This window comes from Melospiza georgiana, chromosome 21 (assembly GCF_028018845.1).
Source record: "Melospiza georgiana isolate bMelGeo1 chromosome 21, bMelGeo1.pri, whole genome shotgun sequence".
In the NCBI taxonomy this organism is placed as follows: domain Eukaryota; kingdom Metazoa; phylum Chordata; class Aves; order Passeriformes; family Passerellidae; genus Melospiza; species Melospiza georgiana.
The window spans coordinates 3,832,442-3,853,177 of record NC_080450.1 but is presented as its reverse complement, the minus strand read 5'-3'; the positions used below and the strand labels follow the sequence as shown (position 1 = coordinate 3,853,177).

The 20,736-nt window shown below is 42.6% G+C and overlaps 1 protein-coding gene across 1 annotated transcript in view; it reads right to left on the bottom strand.

Annotated features, from left to right (window-relative positions):
- Positions 1-150: 150 nt before the first annotated feature.
- The window catches only part of ERN1 (endoplasmic reticulum to nucleus signaling 1), a 32,421-nt gene continuing 11,835 nt past the window's right edge, over positions 151-20,736 (bottom strand). The window contains exons 3-22 of the mRNA XM_058039011.1: positions 14,855-14,888; positions 13,842-13,914; positions 13,048-13,120; positions 11,823-11,945; positions 11,121-11,222; positions 10,438-10,699; positions 9,757-9,835; positions 8,886-9,048; positions 7,942-8,060; positions 7,426-7,617; positions 6,588-6,843; positions 5,820-5,910; positions 5,310-5,499; positions 4,711-4,810; positions 4,063-4,262; positions 3,682-3,829; positions 3,103-3,230; positions 2,422-2,545; positions 2,130-2,197; positions 151-1,920 (exon numbers count right to left, since the gene is read on the bottom strand). Coding sequence (XP_057894994.1) covers positions 1,714-1,920; positions 2,130-2,197; positions 2,422-2,545; positions 3,103-3,230; positions 3,682-3,829; positions 4,063-4,262; positions 4,711-4,810; positions 5,310-5,499; positions 5,820-5,910; positions 6,588-6,843; positions 7,426-7,617; positions 7,942-8,060; positions 8,886-9,048; positions 9,757-9,835; positions 10,438-10,699; positions 11,121-11,222; positions 11,823-11,945; positions 13,048-13,120; positions 13,842-13,914; positions 14,855-14,888 — 2,732 coding nt within the window. The 3' untranslated portion in view covers positions 151-1,713. The remainder of the gene's footprint in view (positions 1,921-2,129; positions 2,198-2,421; positions 2,546-3,102; positions 3,231-3,681; positions 3,830-4,062; positions 4,263-4,710; positions 4,811-5,309; positions 5,500-5,819; positions 5,911-6,587; positions 6,844-7,425; positions 7,618-7,941; positions 8,061-8,885; positions 9,049-9,756; positions 9,836-10,437; positions 10,700-11,120; positions 11,223-11,822; positions 11,946-13,047; positions 13,121-13,841; positions 13,915-14,854; positions 14,889-20,736) is intronic.

Sequence of the window (20,736 nt, the reverse complement as noted above, 5' to 3'; positions counted from 1 at the left end):
CGCCGCTGCTGGCCCAGCAGGCAGAGATGGTTTGAGCAGGCTCAGACAGCGGAGGCAGGACCAGGCTGCTGCAGGCCTTGGCCCTTCCCTGCTCAGCTCTGCCAGCTCCAGGCCTGCTGGGGTCCCTGGCCACACAATGGCACTCAAAGCTGTGGGGTTTTAATCCGAGTCTTTATTTAGTAGATTTATAAAAGACCTTTACATGAGAAATACAAAAATATGAAATAGGCTTTGAATCTTGGTAGGTAAAATTACCGTTATTTTTTCAAGCTTTAGAACGTGTAACCTGCACAGTTTGGCATCTTAGGTCAATTGCTCTCACACATTGTAAAAGTAGGAAAAAACATCCTGTAAAGTATCTCCAGAAAAATAGCTGTACTTACCCCATCATCCATGGGATATTACTAGCAATAATTTATTTAAGACACAATGGCACAGTCATACAAACTGTCACTTTGTAATTTCTCCTTTAATTATTTCCATTGAAAGATGCAGTATCACTTTCCTCTTCCAGTTGTTATCTGATGATTAAATATAAAGACAAAACTGATTAAGACTGATTTGGCATGCTTCATACTTGTACCACGTGGATTTGATACCACTTTGTAGTAAAAATTAAATAAATATAAATACATTAAATAAATATATTGTAAAAGAACACCCCAGTTACATTAGAATTCAGCATTTCTTCATCCTAGCACACATGTGACACTTTGCCACAGCTTCAGGGCCAGTGTAAAGAAATACTGCACCTTTAAGCACACAGGCTCCCATGGATGGAATAACCAGCCCACACACACAGGAAATGGGGTTCTGTGGCACCCCTTAAACACTGCCCTGATTTCACTGCTCTCAGCAGCTCTTGGCTCCTGTTTAGCTCTTTTTCCCAGGACTCATCTCACCCCTGGCTCTGTGGCTGGGGCCTTTCCTTAGCCCTTGAGGGACATTTGCAGTTGATGAGTCACAGGCAGCTCCCAGCTGCCATTGCTGTTTGCTGCAGGTACTTCAGCAGATCTGTTCTCATACTGGGAGTTAAGCTGTTCAACCTGTTCTGCGAATACTGAACCTGTTCTGCTTCATATTAAACAACAAGGCTTATTTTCAGAGTAGGAAAACCTTGAATTGATGTTTCAAGTCAGTATTTTTTAAAACTCTTTCTGCTCAAGTATAAGGGACTAACTTTCCAGAGTAGTACTGGTTAAACAGAAATGGTACTTTCATACCATTTTTAGGATAATCATGAATGATTCCCTTTACAATCACTGGTGCCTAATGTGGCAGCAGTGCAATGGCAGGTTCAGATAATTTGCTGCAACCAAAGGGCTCCTTTTGCACATCCCAGTCCCAAGTAATTATATGGTTTCAATCACTGAATTTGATTTTTTTTTTTGTAGTAAAACTCATCCATTACAAAATCATGTACAGTACAGGGATATTGAGTGATGGTTATGTCCAGCTTTTTGCTCTTCATTTCCACAGTCTTGAAAACTGCCTTGGAGTCAGTAACTCCATCGCCAGGGTTCATCGCTTTCCACTGGCGCCCTGAGCTCCACCATGTCCTGCTCCAGCACAGCCACAGGTACAAGGCACTTTTTGGAAGCTTGGTTTCTTCAGAGAGAGAGAATTCAGCTCTTTGATCCCACTTTTCCCTGCTAAGGGTAGGCCTGTGCTTGGAATGTTGGTCCCAGAGAAGAAAGCTCCATCCCTCTCCTCTCAAACCGTGTCTCCTGTAAGGCTCAGCTCTGCAGAGTCCTCAGCATAGTAATGCTGGAAGAGTCTTTCCTGGCAGCAGATGTGCATAGCATGGTATGTGTGCAGGAGCAGGCGAGGGAAACGAGCTGTGAAGTAACACACAAAATCATCTGGGATGGAGCCCAGGGTCTCCTGCACTTCGGGAGGCAGCTCCCTGTAATGGTGCTTCTGTAGAGGAAAACAGAAGAGGGAAAAGCTCAGTCAGAGGGTTTGCTCAGAAGCCTCTTGTAAAGAGAGTGCTGGCGTTCCTGGACACAGTAACCTCCTACTGGGCTCTTGTAAAGCAGCCCAGTACCTAAATCAGGGTCTGATAGAGGCTGGCAACAACAGCAGCCAGAGACAGGAACCCAGAGTGCACGAGGAAAAGACCCCTTTACCTTATTTCTCATTGCCCTCAGAAGGTCCCGGACGGAGCCACCTTTATAGGATCTGAATTTTCGAAGATCTGCAAGAGAAACAAATTGTTTTGTGTGTTGTGATGCAGTTTTAGGTGCTGGGGTGTTTGCCTGCAGCCACAGATCCTTGTAGGTGTGTTTCAGTACATAAACACGTACTTCCATTTGAAGAAACACTTTACTGGCAATAACAGTGATGTGCCAGAACTGAGACAGTGTTAGCCTTACTTTCCTGTCCCAGCAAACAGCAAACTGTCAAAGTGCTGTCCCTTACCTGTCTGAAGAGGAACAGTGATGTGCTCTCTCCAGTCCATTTTCACCACTTCTCTTCCACCTCTTTCCAACTGCTTGACTATTGGACCGTCTAAAGATTCTTTCTCTATCCGGTCACTAACATCCTGGAAGAGACATTCAGATTATTTCTAGTTTTATTTCCAAGTTCTTCCCAGTATTTTTAAATTGCTGCTTCTGGCCCATTACAGCCCGTCCTAGTAGTAAAGTTAGAATTCTACTCCATGACAGCACTTGGGAATAGGATACAGAAGTTTCTGAGATTATTTGTTTCACCCTCTTCCAAAGCCTTTTTAGCACAGAGGAGAAGATAAGGCTGGAAAGGATCTCAAGCCCTCAGCCATTTCCCACCCCACATCAGGATTCAATGCTTGTTCACTCTTGTTCTTGAAAACCCTCCTGGCCATGTTCTCTGTGGGTACTGCAGCTGTGGGTGCTGCTTCTCCCACCAACTGACCTTGGTACCATCAGCTCTGGCCCCTCTGACAGATCTGCTGTGAGACTGAGCCAATTGCTTAGGAGCTCCAGCCATGTTTTACAAGTGGGCTGCCTCACTCCTCTCAGTAAGGCTGAGGATTCTGTGACCTCAGGCACAAAAGAGAGACGGAATTCAAGACCTGAAAAAGCTCTGAGAACCGAGAGGAGAGAAAAGGTCATCACAAACCTGAAAGAACTGGAGCTGTTTTTCTAGACTCCAAAAGAAGGGGTGTTTGAGCACACAGCTGGCAGATGGCCGTTTCTGAGGGTCCATGTTTATCATCTGCTCTATTAAATCACGAGCAACAATGTCTTCTGCAAGGAAGAGTGTGCAAGGAAATTTACTTCTTTTGTTTTATTTTCTCTATGTTCTTAAGCTGTAGTAAAAAGTAAAATTTTGTAATTTTATAATATTTTGTACTTCAGAAATTCATTATGGTCTCTACTTCCTCCTGTCCTGCTAGTCCAAGTGCTGCCCTCACAGATGTGCTGGACAACCAACAGAAAGACTATCAAAGACTAAGAATATCAAAGTTCAGCTCTCTCTTTCTTTAAATACAGGAAATAACTTCACAGTCAAGACTACGGAGTTGCCCTGGGGCACTAACTCCAAGAACTGTAGGCCCTTTACTTCAGGAGGACCTGAGGAGTACAGCCAGTACTTTCCTCTCTGCCAGGCTGGGAGTCCCTGTGGGCCTTGGTGCTGTCACTGGTGCTGGTGTTCAGCAGCCTGGGCCCTCAGTGATCCCTGCAGTGCAGTCCTTACCGTGCCTCCCTGCCTCCAGAGCCTCCAGGCTGTATGCTCCCAGCAGGATGTTGGCTTGCCGCTGCAGGGACTTGCCAAAGGGATGGCCACCTTCAGACACCACGTAATAGAAGACACAGCCAGCTGAAAAGATGTCCACGGTGTATGTCTGCAAAGAAACAGCCTTCACTAGCACTGACATATTTGCCCCTGGAAGCTCTGATTCTCACAGGGTGGTTATTTTGCATCTGAGAGCAGAAGGAAATTTCCTGACTCACAGATTTGAGCTGCAAGGCAGCCTGGAGGCCCAGGCACGAGGTGCTGCCTCTTTTAGGGTCTGGCCTGGTGCTGGGCAGCCTGGGAAGGGTGAGCACTTACAGGGTTCTCTTTGCAGGGACTTACAGGGTTCTCTTTGCAGTCTTCACTCAGCATCTCTGGGGCGATCCAGCCCTCAGTGCCCGGCACGCCCGAGCGGCGGCTGAAGCTGTGCCTGCCCACTGCCAGCTTCTTGCACAGCCCAAAGTCTGAAATCATGGCCTTGACTTTCCCGTGAGCGTTGGGCATCGAGATGAGGATGTTGTGGGGCTTCAGGTCCCTGTGGACTGTTACAAACACCCACTTGATCACTCAGGCAGTCCCAGCAATCTTTGTAAATTTTTAAGTGAACCTTTCACAAGGCCGAACCACCATTCATGAAACCAAAGTCATAACTTCAAATGATTTTCATTGGTAATTTCTTTTTTTTTATTCCACCACGTTCTATATGATCCCTATCTAAAACCTTCAGCACCTTGCAGCAACAGTAAGGACTTGCTTTAGTACTCCAGGGCTGCAGAATGTTGCAGGGACAAGGCCAGTGTCAAATAATAGAAATAATAGAACCACAGAATGGTTTGGGTCCAAAGGGATCCAAGGTTCATCTCATTCCAACTCCCCTGCTAAAGGCAGGGTCACCTTCCAATAGACCAGATGAACAGTACCAGACCAGTTAACTTTACAGCTAAGAAAATGTAGTCCTCCATCCAGTCCTGAAAGGGGAGGCATTCTTACCAATATTCAGGGAGTGCAGGTAAGCCAGCCCAGATGTTGTCTGCTGCAGGAGAGTGATGGGTTGTAAGCCATGGTGGCTGAAGGCCTTCTGCTCAACATACTGCAACAGAGAACCAGGAGAGTCAGCCCCAGCACTGCTTAGAAGCTGCATAAATAATACATCCATGCACTTCACTACTAAAAGATAAATGGATAAATTTTGCTAGCTGGTAACACATAGCAAAGAGCTTTTTTTTTGGCTGAACGTGATGATCTCTAAAGTCTCATTCAGAGCTCGAATTCTGTATAGCACTGTGCTCCAGAAAGAAGAACAGTCTCCAAAGTTTGCATGGTAGGAGGGGGAGGATGACTAGAAGGGAGTCCTTCACAAGAAGTTAAAAAGTTAAAAATCAAAGGACAACAGCTTCTCTCCATAAATCAGTCCAGGGATAGGGATGTCTTGCTACAGGTTTGGAAACACCCCTGTTCTAGGAGCCTGGAATTTTTACAGAGGTGACAGTGGGAGTAAATGGGACATCCCCTGTGACAGGCGCTTCAGCAGCTGAAGGCCAAGGGAAGCCAAGGCCTTGCAGGGAGCAGATGCTCTCAGCCCTGGTCACCTCCTGCAGGGTGGCGGCGCAGAGCTCGGTGGCGATGTACTGGAACTGCCGGTCCCGCTCCGTGCAGAAGTAGCGGATCACGTTCGGGTGCTCGTCGGACTCGCGCAGCAGCTGCACCTCCCGGTCTGCGAAGCTGAAGCACTCGGGGAGAATCCTCTTCACTGCCACGTCACGGTTGTCAAAGGAGCCCCTGCAGCCAGGGAGGGAAGGCACAACAACAAATCACACTCTGGAGCCACAGCATGTACAGAAAACCTGACAACAGGAGCAATTGTAGAGGCCAATGAAAGCAATTCCTGTGCTGGAAATGGGAACACTTGGCCAGTAAACACTTCTTAGGGAAGGAAAGTGGTTTTTGCTGGTGAAGACAATGCATGAAAATATTCCTGACACATGCAAAAAGTTTCATTTCTATTCATAGTAGATGTGAGGGCTTTTATAAAAAAACAAATTAAAAGGACCTAATTCAAACACAACATTGGTCTGTTTAATGCACACATTCTTTTCTACCTGTAAACAATTGTCCCTTCAGCACCATGTCCCAGTACATCTTTAGGGTTAAACGAAATCTTGCCAACAATCACTCGGTTTGCTTCTTCATCTGAACAAGAAAAGAAAAACAAGCACTGGTTTAGGATGGGGCAAGGCAGCCTTTTACAACTGCACAGACCTTGGGGCCAGTCTGTAAAAGTCTTTTAGCTCATGTTCAAATTTAACACACATATGATCAAAGGAAATGAACATGTCCATGTTGGTATTTACTCTGAGTAGGCAAATAGTGTGTGGTGACCCAATGAGCCAAGATCAAGAATCAAAACACATTTACACACACCTTATGGCTCATGGCTGTGAGAAATGAGTGGTACTCAGCAGCCAAACTCTTTATAAAAGTTGATGTTGCATTTAGGAAATGCTGGCTGACAGTCATGAAGTGGGTTTAGTAGCCTTTGAAGGGAAAATGAGTGCACAGGAACACCAGGCAGGAAGGTTGTGCTGCCTAATCCCCATTTCTTGAGTCCAGTTAATCATAATACATGTTTTTATTTAAATGAGTATCTCCCTGGAATGGCTGCAAGTGACAGGAACACACTGCCCTGGGCATCACAAGCCCACAGCTGGCTGTTATTGTAAAGCAACAATCCTGCTGAGGTGTAGGGCCCAGCCTGAATGGTTCTTTTCATCTTGCTGAGCTATGAAGTATCATCAATAACTGTTCTGCTGTACCATCACACAGACTGGGGAATAGAAACAAAATAAACCACACTGAGCCAACTTTACCTCCCTCTTCTTGCTCAGTGGAGAGGCAGCTCCCAACATCAGATGTGGAGATGTTGGAGTAGGCAGAGTGGTTTGAAGCTCGGGGGGACAGGTTTGGGGTGCTGGCAGCTGAGCTCTCCGTCCGGCCGTACGACGTGTCCAGGAAATCTGCCTCAGGTGGGAGCTCACCGGGAGCACCAAAGGGCAGCTTCTGCTGCTGCAAGAGCTGGATCTTCTCTTCCAGCTGGTGCTGCCTCTGCTGCTGCTGGTGGACACTCTGTCAGAAAGGACCTCAGTGAAGCTTTGGCACTCAGGTTACGCAAGGGGACGCTACAGCTTCTGGGGAGCCACTCCTAAAAGGTGGGAGCCAAACTCTCCTGCCCTGTCCCTGCCAACCACACAGCCTGGGGAACGTTCACTCACAATTTCTATTTCATTCTGGACTTCCATTGCCAAGATGAGAAATCACATGGCTTGGTTTAAAAAAGCTGTTTCTAGGTTAACCAGGAGTCTTTAAACCACAGAAGGATAAAGGCTTTGATTCACAATCTGGAAAACCTGATGGTGGTTTCAGGTGAGGAAGAGAGGAGCAAAGCCAACAGTGCTGTGACCATGTCCAAAAAGAGTAATACCTACAAGAACCACAACTGGTGGATGGAAAAGAAAACCTCTCTAGAGCTGGCACATCTGGCCAGAGAAATCCCTGTGAAGTCAAACTTGTGCCTTTGCTCCCCAGTGCACATCTGTGAAGAGGGAAACATCCCTGGAGTGTGTCACTAACTCCTGTATCCTTTCTGGGCTCTACAACATTCCTGATGCCCCCAACACTCAAAAGCACAACAAGCCAGGTCAGCATTACCATTGGGTAGGTGATGATAAAAGCCACCCAGCCCACAAGCAGGAAAGTGCTGAGGATGATGGTGGCCATGTCCTTCAGCATGGAGTCCACTGGAGCCTCTGGCCGTGGGACGGGCCGAGCAGGAGCCTCCTCCATCTCCTTTGGAGCAGCTGGAGGCCCCTCTGTTGAGGAACCTTCAACAATGTCAATGACCTGAGGCAGAGAAAGCTCTGTTAGCTCAGTATCTCTGTGGGCAATGAGGCATTCCTAGCCAGCCTTTCTGCTGCATCATTTTTAGTCATTTCTAAACCTACCAAAGTCAAAGTTTGCATGTGGGGAATCAATGCAGCAGAAAGCCTTAACTCTGAAACAAGGAATGACACTTCCTCATACCAGTGATTCTATGTGCTAAGTACATGAACATCTGACACAAAAACTGTGAAGTAATTCCAGGCATTTTCCTCCTGCATCCTTCCCCAACTTCCACTCCTTTATATTATTCTCTCATGCAGTAAGAGAATTATTCTCATCACAAACCTCTTCAATAGTGGCTTTCTCAGAGTCAGCTGGAATCACATTTTCAGGCCTCTTTGGTAAGTTGCTTGGGAATTTCTCCAGGATCTTTGTGGGGGCAGACAATGGTGTTTCATGGTGCCCTTTAAATAAAACACATTTGTTGAAACAGAAAGTTGTCCTTTTTTAGGAAAGATATCCTTGATTGCAGCAATAAATAAACATTATCTTTGCTGAAGAGTGAGAACATCACAAAACATGATGCTCGTGTATAGAGCAGGAAAGAGAAAGGAGAGGGAAAATGGAGGGCAGAGGTCACTGAGAGCTGCAGGGGAACATGAACTGCTTCAGGGAACTGCCTGACATGCAGGACAGAGGATATTAGCAAGGAAAGGGATCATGGGAAGAGAAAGATAGCACCTTGATAAACTGAAAGTTGCACACTGTCCCTGCCCCAGAGCTCCTGTCACATACATCACTCAATTATCACCAGTCATCACTTAAAACTGAACCTCAGACAGTTACTCATTTTTGAAGCAAAATTATAAATGCACTGAAAGGTCAATTCCAAAATTCAGAGACTTGGGGCACACAGGACAGGCTGACAATAAATAAACATCTTCAGCCTCTGTGTTTTGATCAATTTACAAAATGGAGAAAACATGACTGTCTGATCCATATGATGAGAATTAAGGTAACAACATGCACAATAAAAAAATCCAAATGGACCCAAATACAGTATTTACAGTAAATAATGAATTACTGTACCCCTCTCCGAGGGAGGGGGTAAATAAGCAATAAATCACTTTCCACACATGGACACTTCACCTCGTCACAGAATAAGGCAGGAGCCTTGGGAAAAACAGAAGGCAGGTGGATATATAACACATTATTTTATATGTAAATGAAGACAAATTAGACACTATTCCTAGAATTCAGTAATTATGGCCAGGCAGGGCCTCCCACACCTATCAGCAGCCAGTCATTCCAGTAGTTGAGCTTGTGCTTTTCCTTCAGCCTGCCCGAAAACTTGACATCAGTGCTGGGCGTGATCACGCACTCGCCGTTGTCCTCAATGGTGACTCCTTCTGTCTGTGGGCCCTCCAGCAAGGGAATGGCACTGCCACGGGGCTGCAGAGAGATCCATGTTACTGCTACTGTTACTGTGACCTTAGAATATTGAAATAGGCAACTAAATTTAAAATCTGGAGGTCAAAACGGGTGGGCAAGCAAAGATTACTGGCAGCAAAGTCACTGTGAGTAAACAAGGCCATTACGCCCTCAGCAGCTGCTGCCACAGCCTTGGACATTGGACCTTTTCAGGGACGTGCTGCCTGGGAGATGAGATTACTCTTTTTATGTTTTCTCCTACACTTAAGCAGGATCTGTATTGCCTACCTGGCAGCCACAACGAGCAAAACAGAACTATGATGCAGTTTCCTGTCTGTGGGGAGTTACTTTGATGAACAAACCAGCAATTTTAAGATGAACCACAAAGCACCAACAATAGCAGTAACCTCAGGTCTGCTCCTGCTGAGCCTGCCTGGCACAGTTCCTGGGGAGCTGCAGTTACTGCTTTGCAGCATTGGAAACCATCCTGGAAGCATGGTCATGTATTCTATGGTTGTTAATTGTTTCAGGAAATACTTAATTTTCTATGCATTTGTTGATAAAAATCTCCAAACCCTCAAATTGCTGTAGATGTACAGTCTTCAGTGTTTGATTTTCTATTTTAATTTAATATAATTTAATGCACAATTCCATTTCCAGTTTTCTTCCCAGGCCAGGAAAGCACTCATTTCAGAAAGGCACTTTCCCACCCGGCAGCTCCCCACTCACCACGACAGTGACTCCCTCGTGCACCATGGAGGGCGACGCGTACAAACTCGTGGAGTATTTCCCCACGTACAGGGTTGGGCTGCAGAAACACAGGCACTGTTAGCAGCAGGCAAATGGATCTGTTAACATCTCAGCTAAAACCTGGGCAGCACAACCCTGCAGAACCAATGCAGGAGCTTCCCAAATCATCAGTATTTGTATCTTGAAAAGCCTTGATCTGTAAAATTATTTGAAGTACTGCTGTACTATGAAGCTTTTTTTTAATTATGAAAGCATTGTCAGTTCATTATTCACAGCACCATCACTCATTTGACATAACTCGTGTCCTTTTTCTGCATTTTTCAATAAATGGCATTTGCCAAAATGCTGTGCACCATTTTTATAGTGTGAAAGGCTTCACATTAGGAAAACCAATTTAATTCCTCATTGTGAGAAACTATTCAACACAGAACATCTGATAAAACTTAGGAATATACACTCCTAAGTTTATAAGGTTTTTGGTTTGGTCTCTGACCTTTCAGACTGAAAGATCAAATATTATAAAAAAGAACACCTGGAGAACTAGAAATGCTTTCATGCATTCTTTTCCCCATGTTGCAGCTTGTAGCACAACCCTTAACTGTTGTGTTTAATGACAAAGCAGTCAAATGGGCAGGGAGAAGAGCAGAATCTCAGGCTCACGTTAGTTTGCTCTTGGTCTCTGTTTCCTTAGGGAAGGGATATTTCCACTTGGTGATGTGTCCAACCTCCCCGGACATGAAGGTCAGGTAGCGCAGGGTCTCGATGCCCACGTTGGTGTGCAGGACCTTCCTCAGCCCCTCTCGCTGCCAGATGTAGAAGGCCACCACGGGGGACGCGTAATTCTGGATCCACAGCACGTCCCCGGACTCGCTGTCCACGGTCACCACCAGCCCGTCCCCGTTGGACACAAAGTGGGACATCTCTGCAAGGCACAAACGTGTGGAGCTGCCCTGGATTCTGTGGCTTTACCAATACACAGGAACAGCTCTGGAGTGCAGTCACCACCACACCTTTCACTGCACAGCAGCTGAGCAGCAAAGCCTCGGCCAGAACCGGGCACACACAAGTCCAGCTGCCATTCAAGAGCATTGCAAGCAGGTTGTTTACCAGAGTTCAGAGTTGCTGCCTCTCCTGCCATTTCTCACTGATTTTAAGGAATCACACCTTCAAGAGCTGCACCCTGCTGGACTCAATTTACCTGAAGCTACCTAACAGGCTTTAGATATTGCAGTATGTGATGGGTAAAAATGGGCAGAAGTACTTGCACCACACAAAAAAATCAGAATATTTTTGCTTATATACAAAACTCCATTGCAGGAGGGAGACAGCAATTAAATTCTTACTGTATTTTATGTCTTCATCAGGCAAAGTAGCTGCATAATCAAAGTAGGTGGCATTCCATCGCAGCTCCTTCTTTTTGGTGTCATACATTGTGATCGTGTACTCTGTTAAAAGATATACAGTCTGTGAAGCAAAAAAACCTATGAGAGAATAGAATCAATCTTCTCAAATCTGAGACACTCCTCAAACACCACACAGCACTCACTGCTGTCAACATTTCCTTTTTTCCCAACACTGTCCTATGTAAAGGGACACATTGATAGAGAGGTTAAAGAACAAGCCTGTAACACTTATTCCTGTTTCTAGTCAGCACCTCCATGGTGTTGGTCTGACTTTACCAGGCATTTAGCACACTGCACTTGTGATGTCAGTGGATCTGCTCTATTTCCATCTTCTTTAAACAGTTTTTTAAAAGCTGTATGTTACAGAACAAACAGTTCACAGCTGGCAGTGGAATACACCATTAATTACAATACAAATGCCATCTTGTCAACAAAAAGAATAATGGACCTACTGCCAAAGTTTAAAAACCATTATCTCTCTGCTGCTAAAATTAATAATTGTTCTGTGTACAGTCTAAAATCATAATTCACAGAAGTTTTTCCAAGAAATGAACTTGAAAACCTGAACTGACTACAGGTCATGAGCCTAAACTTTAGAAATCAGAATTTTCTTTAAAACTACAGTAAAAAAAAGCATATGACCTGTTCTCCCAAGATACAGGAGGGATGTTGATGGGCAAAGACTTTCTGCAAAAGAGGAAGTCAAGGTCTGCTGTTTCTCCCCAGTCATGAGGTCAACCACGTACCAAATATCCTGCTTTTTACCTGAAATCATAATTGAAATCACATTACCATTCAGCTAGAAAAACTGCACTTTCATTCAGCTTTTCAGTCTTCTTTTTTCTTTAGTAGACTCATGGACTTAGCACAAATAAAGCATTTTTAACAAAACAGTTTTTCACAGTCAGGCTTAGATTTGTCATTTAGCACTACTGGCCAATCCCAAATACTGGCCACAAACCCCAAACCCAAATACAATATTTAGAAGAGTAAGTACTATTGGCTGAATGATTTTTTGAAACATAAAATCTAACAGAACTCTGAGTGCAGCAGATCTCAGGAGCTCTCAGATGAGGAGACTGAAGTGCTCATGGTGAAAGACAGGAGGTGGAAAAAAAAAGTGAGGGTCTACACCTTACAAATTTCTTAAGGATTGTAATCCAAACACACTCAAGACTATGTGAGCCATGGCCTTAAGAATTTCTTTGAAGTTAATACATGCATGTCGTGTTTAGAAGCTTCAAATAAACATTTTTCTCTCATTTACTGGCAAGACTTGAAGTGGAGAACCAGAAGGAGCATTGGCCCTTCAGGAGATTTAGAAACTAAGCTTACTCTGATCTTCACATATTTTACTGTTGTGATAAGTAATAACTGTCCTTTCTTCTCCTTTTCTCCTCCCAAATCCATCTGCAGTTAGAATGAGTCAGGACAGTGAGCAATTTATTATTTGTACTGCAAATGAACTGACTGTATGTCAGACAATGGAGGATGTCTAACTGTGGTGCAATGGGATTGCTAATTTTATCCTAATTATCAGGCAGTCAATGACATTTATAATCATAAGAAGATTTTAAGTAGAAGTCGTATTTTGTTGAGAGACTGCATCTCAAGAAATAAAAAATCCCCATACAAGCATCTCACTGCTAAGAAAAGGTATTTACTCCTTCAGGAAAACCAGTTGGTTTTAATCATCACAGAGGAACTGCATTCTATATTAATCAGATTTTCTGTTATCAGAAAGATTAATGAAAAATCATAATTAATACCCAAAATTAGGCCTATTTCCTTCAGTCTGTCGGGAAGTCTCTACATTTTGTAGTTGCTGAACATGTTGCAATCTAAAAGAGATAAAATTTGAGCTCACCCATGTACAGGATCCCATCAGAACTGCGACAGGGAGATGCCTGCACCAGCTCTGGAATTGTAAATGGAAGTTTCTAGGGGAAAAACAAACAAACAAACATTTTATTGGTTATTTCTATTATTATAATACCTGAGAATTATAATTATTATAATTATTCTATTATTATAATTATTCTATTATTATAATACCTGAGAATTCAGCCAGAGTAAATACTAAAATATTTAACAATGCCCAAGTTCCTAAGGGAAATCATAGCAGCTGAGGAAAAAATTCTCGTAGGAAGCCAAACATTTTATTTGAGTATCACCACAAAGTTTAAAAATAAAAGTCAAGCATTAAGCAGTTGGTGTGGCCTACATGGATTGGTAAGTGATTTGAAAGGTTCAGCATTTTTGTTTGCTTACTAAATCCTATAAAGATCTGCTAAAGGGGTTAGCACAGAGCATTTATTAATCTTGCTTCTGGCAGATGGTTTTAGAAATGTGTTTGGAGAGAGTGACACATCTAATTGATGTTACTTTGGATATGCCTTCCCATCAAATCACACTGAGATTATTCAGAATTTGGATAACAAACCATAAATTTTATTTGTAGTTATCATTATTTTAGCAAGTTACAGAAAATTCGTACATGGAGACAAGAAGTGGTGTTGATATTTTCAAGTAGAAATCACTTCCTGGCAATCACAAGGTGGCAACATTCTGCTCTAACAAAGTAAAAGTATGTTTTCCTTCTGCAAAGCCATGAGGTTGACTGGGGTATTTATTTAGGAAAGAATTTTAAAATATACTTACAGTCAAGCCTTCACTGTTCTTGCCACCAAGTGTGTACAAACTGCCATCATTTGGGTCTGGAAGAAATGCTGGCCTAGGATTTAAACAGCAATTATATATGATGAAAATGTACTGTGATTCTCAGAGAGCAGGAAATAAACTGTGGTCACTGCTGGCTTTACAGAGAAGTTCATCTGACATTGAATTTTTTGAAGTTTAATTTATTAACTGTGAAAATTAAAAAATATAAGGAAGTTTCAGAACTGATAAAACATAAGACCACTAATGTATTTGAATGCACAAAGATCCAAATGTGGCAGGCAATGGCTCAGGTGAAAGCTTTTAAACTTAACCTACAAGCTCTTAAAATGGTACAGATTTAGAAATAACCTAAATAAATAAAGAAAACCAGAGAGCATAAGGAAGGCAGGAAACAATGAAAGAGTTTATAGAATTAAGTAAAATTGAGATCCCTACACCCAAAGTACACAAAGACCTCCAAACAAACTCTGACCCTAATGTCTATAGTTCTGTGATCAAAAAAAGAAAGGATGTCAGCACTGACTTCAGAGACAATGTTCAAGTCCCAGATTTTCTAGCTAAATGTGAGGTTGCTGCAGGGAGCAATCTGAATTCGCAGCTCGAGGATGTCATTTGCAGATTCTGGTTGTGGTGGTGGTTGTAGTTTCCTGTGTTTCACTGGGTTTAGTCTCTGTTTGAGGGGATAAATACAGAACCCAGAACCAGTCCTGGCTCTGTCACTCCCCACCTGCCACCCCTGGCACAGTTCACAGCCCTGATGTCCAAACCCAGCAAGGGCTCCAGAGAACAGGCTGCACACAGGATGTTTCTTCTCAGCTATTGTATGTAGCTAATTCTAACCTTTCATCTGTTCCCCATGCCACCTTAAATGGCCTTCTGCAAGGTGTGCAGCTTGTCTGGAACACAGATGGGTTTGGTTAAAATTAAACCAAATTTTAAGTTGTCAGTGAAAATTGAACAAGCTGCAAATGAGATAAAGGAAACAGACTTACTCTTCCACATGGATTGGCACCTGGAGTACAGGATCTGCACACAGAGAAAAAGAAAAAGTCAAATTAGCAGCAATTCAATCCCTTGATGCCACCAGATACAGGATCAAGTCAGGCCTGCAACATCGTGCTCCTTCTAGAAAGGCTGATGCACAGTTTGAAAGTAAACTCTCAGAGCCTCCTCTTGTTCCTGGAACTTGGTTCACAAAATGGGAAACTACAAAGCACTTGGGAAAGTCTTCTGAAATCCTTAGTTCAGTTTTACCAACACCAAATACCTCAAAATTACTGAGAGCTTACAAAATCCTGAATCACAGGATTTTCACTCCTGATGCCAGCACCATAGAAGTACCCTGATTTACAAGACATGCTCTACAATTTCCAAGACAAACATGTGCTTATTAATGGGTATACTGGCAGAAAATACCTCAGAAGGCAAGAGGATGCAATCCTTTAAGTATCTCCACTTCCACAGGGAAAACCAAACTCCACTGGAATGAGTCTGAGTAAGAGGATGACAAATGACCAAGCAAACACTGTTTTTCACCTCCTCTGTCTCCCTGCAAACATCATGATGCAACAGGAAGGAAATGAGAACAAAAACACTGATGTTTTGACAGCCTTTGGCTGGGAAACTGGCACAGGTTCTGGGCAGCCTGAGTGTCCTGGGGTATCTGCAGAGCTAAGCAAGACAAGAACAGGAAATTCAGGGCTCAGTACCCAGGGCTTTCAGAGTCTGTGCCACTCTGCAGGGCAGCACAGCAGAGCTGGGTTTGATGGCAATGGCCTGCAAGGATGACCTGGTTTTACATGGATTAAAAAATCATAACCCCCTACCCAAGCAGATCTCTGGCTGCAAAACAGCTGAAAGCAGCAGCCACCCAAAGAAGAACATTCATGCCAGAGACAGAAAGAAAACAGGATATGAGGGATAACAGTACAGTTATCTTTATTTCATTGATTTCTTCTTACAACAGTAAACACTCTCAGAGCAGCTTTGTTCAGTACATAACCACATGTAATTTTTTTCTCTTCAAGCCTAAAAAATGTTCCAGGACACACTCCCAAAAGTGTCAAAATAAACTCCATTTAATTCATTGAGAACCCAAACACACATCAAAGGCCATAAGAATAATTAACATTGAAACAAAGGAGCTTAGTGACTCATCTTCTGTACCTGTCTCTACAGACCAGGCTGCTTAGTCAGACCTTCTATTGCATTAACTACATCAAGCAATTCATTTCTATCCTTTGTGTGAAGAAACTGCTTTCAGGATATGTTGGGAGGGACGCCCCTCTCATTGATTATATGTCAATTATTTCTCAGTGTTTGCTGCAAGTATTCCACAAGCTTTATAATATCTAATATAACACATGGTGATTTACATCACCAGCTCTCCATCCCTAGGGAAAAGCAAGGTAAAAGCAATTTTTGCCCATCATAGACAGTGGATTGACTTGAGCTGAGCTGCTGGGTTGAACTACTAAAGGCAAACTGAGACCAAGTTTATGGACTCAGGGTATCCCTAAATCTGGGTGAAATGACCTAAAAGAAGAGAGACATTAAAAACCAAAGGCAAGAGGTTTTGTAATCACAAATGCTTCATGGGAAGGGAATGCTCAGTTTTGTGAAAGAAACAGCATCATGAATCAGAACAAGTGACACCTGGCTCAGAACAAGCAACACCTGGCTCAGTTAAGTAAGATTTAATGCAAATGCTACAAGCATTGCTAAAGGCAAAAGACAAATAAACTTTGTAAGTCTCTTGAAGAACTGATTACACGGAGAGTGTCTCACATGGTAAGAAAAGAAACTCTCACCTGTGGTGCCAGTGCCTCTTGTGAGACAGCAGCAGCTTCACCAGCAGCACTGGGGCAACTCTTTCCTATTCCTAAAAATGCCCTCAAGGGATCACTGGGAGTAACAAAGCTGCACAACTTTTTTGAAGTGACTGCATATTTATTGTTTCATTTTTAACAATGCAGATGTTCTATAAAATCACTTTCTAGTCAACCTGGGCTAAAGATAAGACTAACTAACATAAATAGTTTATTGTCAGAATAATCTTCAGAAACTTTTAATTTTAATTAGAGGACTGTTTCTTCTCTGAATTAAATGGTGGTGTGAAGTTGTTAGATGAAATTACAGTGTAAAATTATTACAACCTGGATCAATCTCCAACTTTGCTAACTGCACTGTTAGTGGCAGGACACCTCACAGAGCAGCACAGACTGGGATTGCCTCAAATCTCTCAGTATTTCAGGGGCTTTTCAAACACTGCTCAGGAAAATGTGAACAATTACAGGAAATTTCAAAGGTAGATTATGTCTTCTAGCACCTGATCCTGGTTTGTCCTTGACATTTGCAGGAGAGCCTGGTTAGTAATGCTTCCCTAGAGCTCCTTCTCTCTCCTGAAAATACAGTGGAGAGTAATCATACAGCAAAACACTTTTGGGCTAATAGCTTGGTTTTACTTAAATAGATTGCCCAGCCTTAGAAAATTTTATCAACCAAAATAAAGCACTCCCCTCTGCTCCAGTTAAAGATCTGAGAACTTTTGCATGGTTTTATTGACCACACAGTACCACAACAGTGAAAGGACACACACATACATCTATGTGCAAGGATTACTTGCATTGAGCTTTTATCCCTCAGCTTGTGTTTCTGAAAGCTGTTGGGAAAATGTCACTTAAAGCAGTTTCCAATGTCATCAATAAATGTCTTCTACACTTTAATAAACAATGCCAGAAGTCTCATGAATGTCTCTATGTTTTGCAGTGTTTTTTTTGAAGCACTGCTGCCTATCAGATGACATGAAGGATTCTTATGGCAAATCCCAAGCTATTCAGTGTGTACAGAAACATCATTGTCATGAAAGTCCTTGAACTTCTCTTTAGTACTATGTCTTCAGCATCATGTTCTTCATCAGAAATGAAAAAAATCCTGCTTTTACTTGATTTCTTAGTAACTGGAACTTGATTTATGAGCAAAGATAAAAAAATGGGAGATAGAAGAGATTAAGAATTTATGACAAAGCAGCAGGAATTTTTTTAGTACTTAGTGGCACATGAGCCAAAACACTGATTATTCTGATGGCTTCCTGCACACTGAAGTGTTGTGTGTGAATTGTTAGAAAGCATTTATGGATTTCTGATTCATTTCCACACATGAGGCTCTTCACAAGGATGGAGGAGTGAGTTTTCTAAAGTGAAAGGAATGCCCCTGTCACTACTAGCACCATCCACCTGGAAAGACAGGCTGTGGAAAGCCATTTTTCTACATTTTTAGTTACTGAGGTGATGTAAATTTTCTCATTTTCTTAACACTTTCATGACCTTGAATCCAGGTTGTGGCTCTGCAGAGATCCTTTGAAGACAGACAATAAACTCTTCACATTCACTTTCATGTGGTTTGGGACCTGTTCCAACCTCTATTTCAAAGTTTGTTTTGAAATAAGAACTTGCTCTGAGATAAAAAGAGAATCTCAAGTTCAATTAATTGTTGCCAGTTCTTACAATAGTTTTCAAATGCTTGAACACAGAGCAGTAAAAGAGTGAGCCCTCTTGTGACTGAAGGCACCTTTGCTGCACAAGGGGTCAAACAGAAAAAGCTCTCAAAAGTCAGAGCTCTGAGTCCTGCTCTCCTCTCCTGCTGCTCCCCACTCAAGTGTTGACATGCTGGGACTGCAGCACGTCACTGCTTTCAAAACTCCCTGCACTGCAGTTCCTGTAGCTGGGAAAGTCCCTCTTACAGTCCTGATCTGCTCCAAAGCAGCAACTATTCTGTACTGGAATGAAAGCTGGACAGAAAATGTGATAAAAGTGAAAAATGCATCTCCCTCTCCCTCAAGCTTCCATCCCATGTAGCAGGGAAAAGCCAAGTTCTTGCAAGGTCCTACAGAAAGCTTTTTCCACTTTCTAGACTAAGAAAACAAATGTCAAAATAACTCTGGAGCATGGTGGGGGTGAGTTAGGAAGCAGGACACCATCCTGTAAATATCTCCAGAGCTGGAGAGAAGACTGAGTTTTCTATAGATATTTCCAATGGTTTCCAATTTTTTTTTTCCCTGCAGCCTCTGCTAAGATGGATTATGTTACTGATTCCTACATTAAAAACCTGCAATTCAGCACACCCAATCTTTAGCTTCCTGAACTGGCAACACAGCCTCTACTAGCAAAAAGTTGTAAAATAACCTTGTTAAGAAAAAAAAAATTAAAAGGAGATGGATCCTGCATTATAAAGATTTATTCTAGAACTCCAAGTGTTTGTTTACAAGTACAGCAGTTATTAGAAACACGTTAACACAATGTCTGCCCAGTAATTTGGTCAATTATTTGGCTCTATTCCACTGCCCCAAAAGGAACATTTTGACCTGGCAGGCAGATGTCCCAATCCAGTTTTGGTTGCATCATGGCCAGAATATATTTGTGAGTGGGCAGAAATGTGTTACACATTTCAGATGGTTCTGACCCACACTTTGCATACATATATGAAAAAAAGCCTTATGAAACTATACCCATACACTAAATATAATGCATTTCACTTTTCTCCATATTTCATAAATAATGTAAAAAAATTTAAGATAAATTTGCCCTTTGCCCAAACTCTGAGTATTTTTAACATACAAGATAAAGATAAAGATAAAGTTGCATGTTGTCATCACTGTAATGTGCCCTTAGAGCCAATGACTGGAAAGGAGAAGTGGGAGGCTGAAACAGTGACTGAGTCACTGCCCCACTGGAGTGAGCTGGAAAAAACGGTTTCCTGCCCTGAGGCTCTACCACAAGGTTTGGGCTAACGGGCCAATTGAAACCCACCCTCATCTGCTGCTGCAGGGACTGCAAATGAGGCTGGAGACACAAACTGAGCTCTGGAATTTGTTGAAAACACTATTGTTCTACAACTGTTTTGTTTTGACAATCCTTATTAATATACAGCTATGCACAAAGATATTATTTCTTGTGTGGGAAAAACCAATGTTACTAAAGCAGGACCTACAGACCTCAGACTTGCCCTTTAAAATCTGTATACTGGATCCCATAAATAGAACCTTTATACCTTTGTGTTATCATAAGCATCCTCTAAAATCTATAGGTTATGAGTGAGGTTTTGGAAATCAAAACCTTTTAAACTGATTGTGGACCATCATTTTTTGACTGCTACAAAGAACTGAAGATCACAACAAATAAAATTCCTACTGGCTCTAAATGAGGATCCAAATCTGCATAAATTAAATGTTCTTCTGGCAAAATACTTTGAATTAGTTCTTAAGGGAAAGCTTTAAGGAGCAAGTGAATGAAGAAAAAAAAAAAAAAGAGACATCCCTCTGAACAATACAAGAGGACAGAGAGAGCAGAGGAACAGCCTGCCCAAGAGTACAGCTTGCAGCACTGCAGCCTTAGCATCTCAAATTCAATATTGTGCTCAATAAAGCAAACTCTTGAGTTAACAGAGACATACAAGGTGAGTTTTACAAAGATGTGAGGGAACAGCACAATCTTAAAATCACACTCTTAAAGCTCACACTGAAATCAAAACTGTGAAATGAAGTCTGGCAGGAAGGAGGAAAGCTTTCTCCAGATTCTGCCTTGCCAGCAGTTTCTCATGACCATCTTTTTCTCTGTCCACTTGCACATAAACACAAATCTGAAGTGCTGCACCTCTGTACCCTTCAAAGAGGTCTGAGGGAAATGACAGAAGTTGTTTTATTGCCATCAGTTTTGGGAAAGAGGTTTCATCCTAAAGAACCTTACTGAGGATGCTGACTAAGTAACTTGCTAGTGGCAAGTGTAGAAAATGTGGGGGCCTATGGGAGCCTGTCCCATTGTCACTCAGGGCTGACAGCTCCTTGTATTGATCAGGGGTGGCACCAAGAGAAATGTGA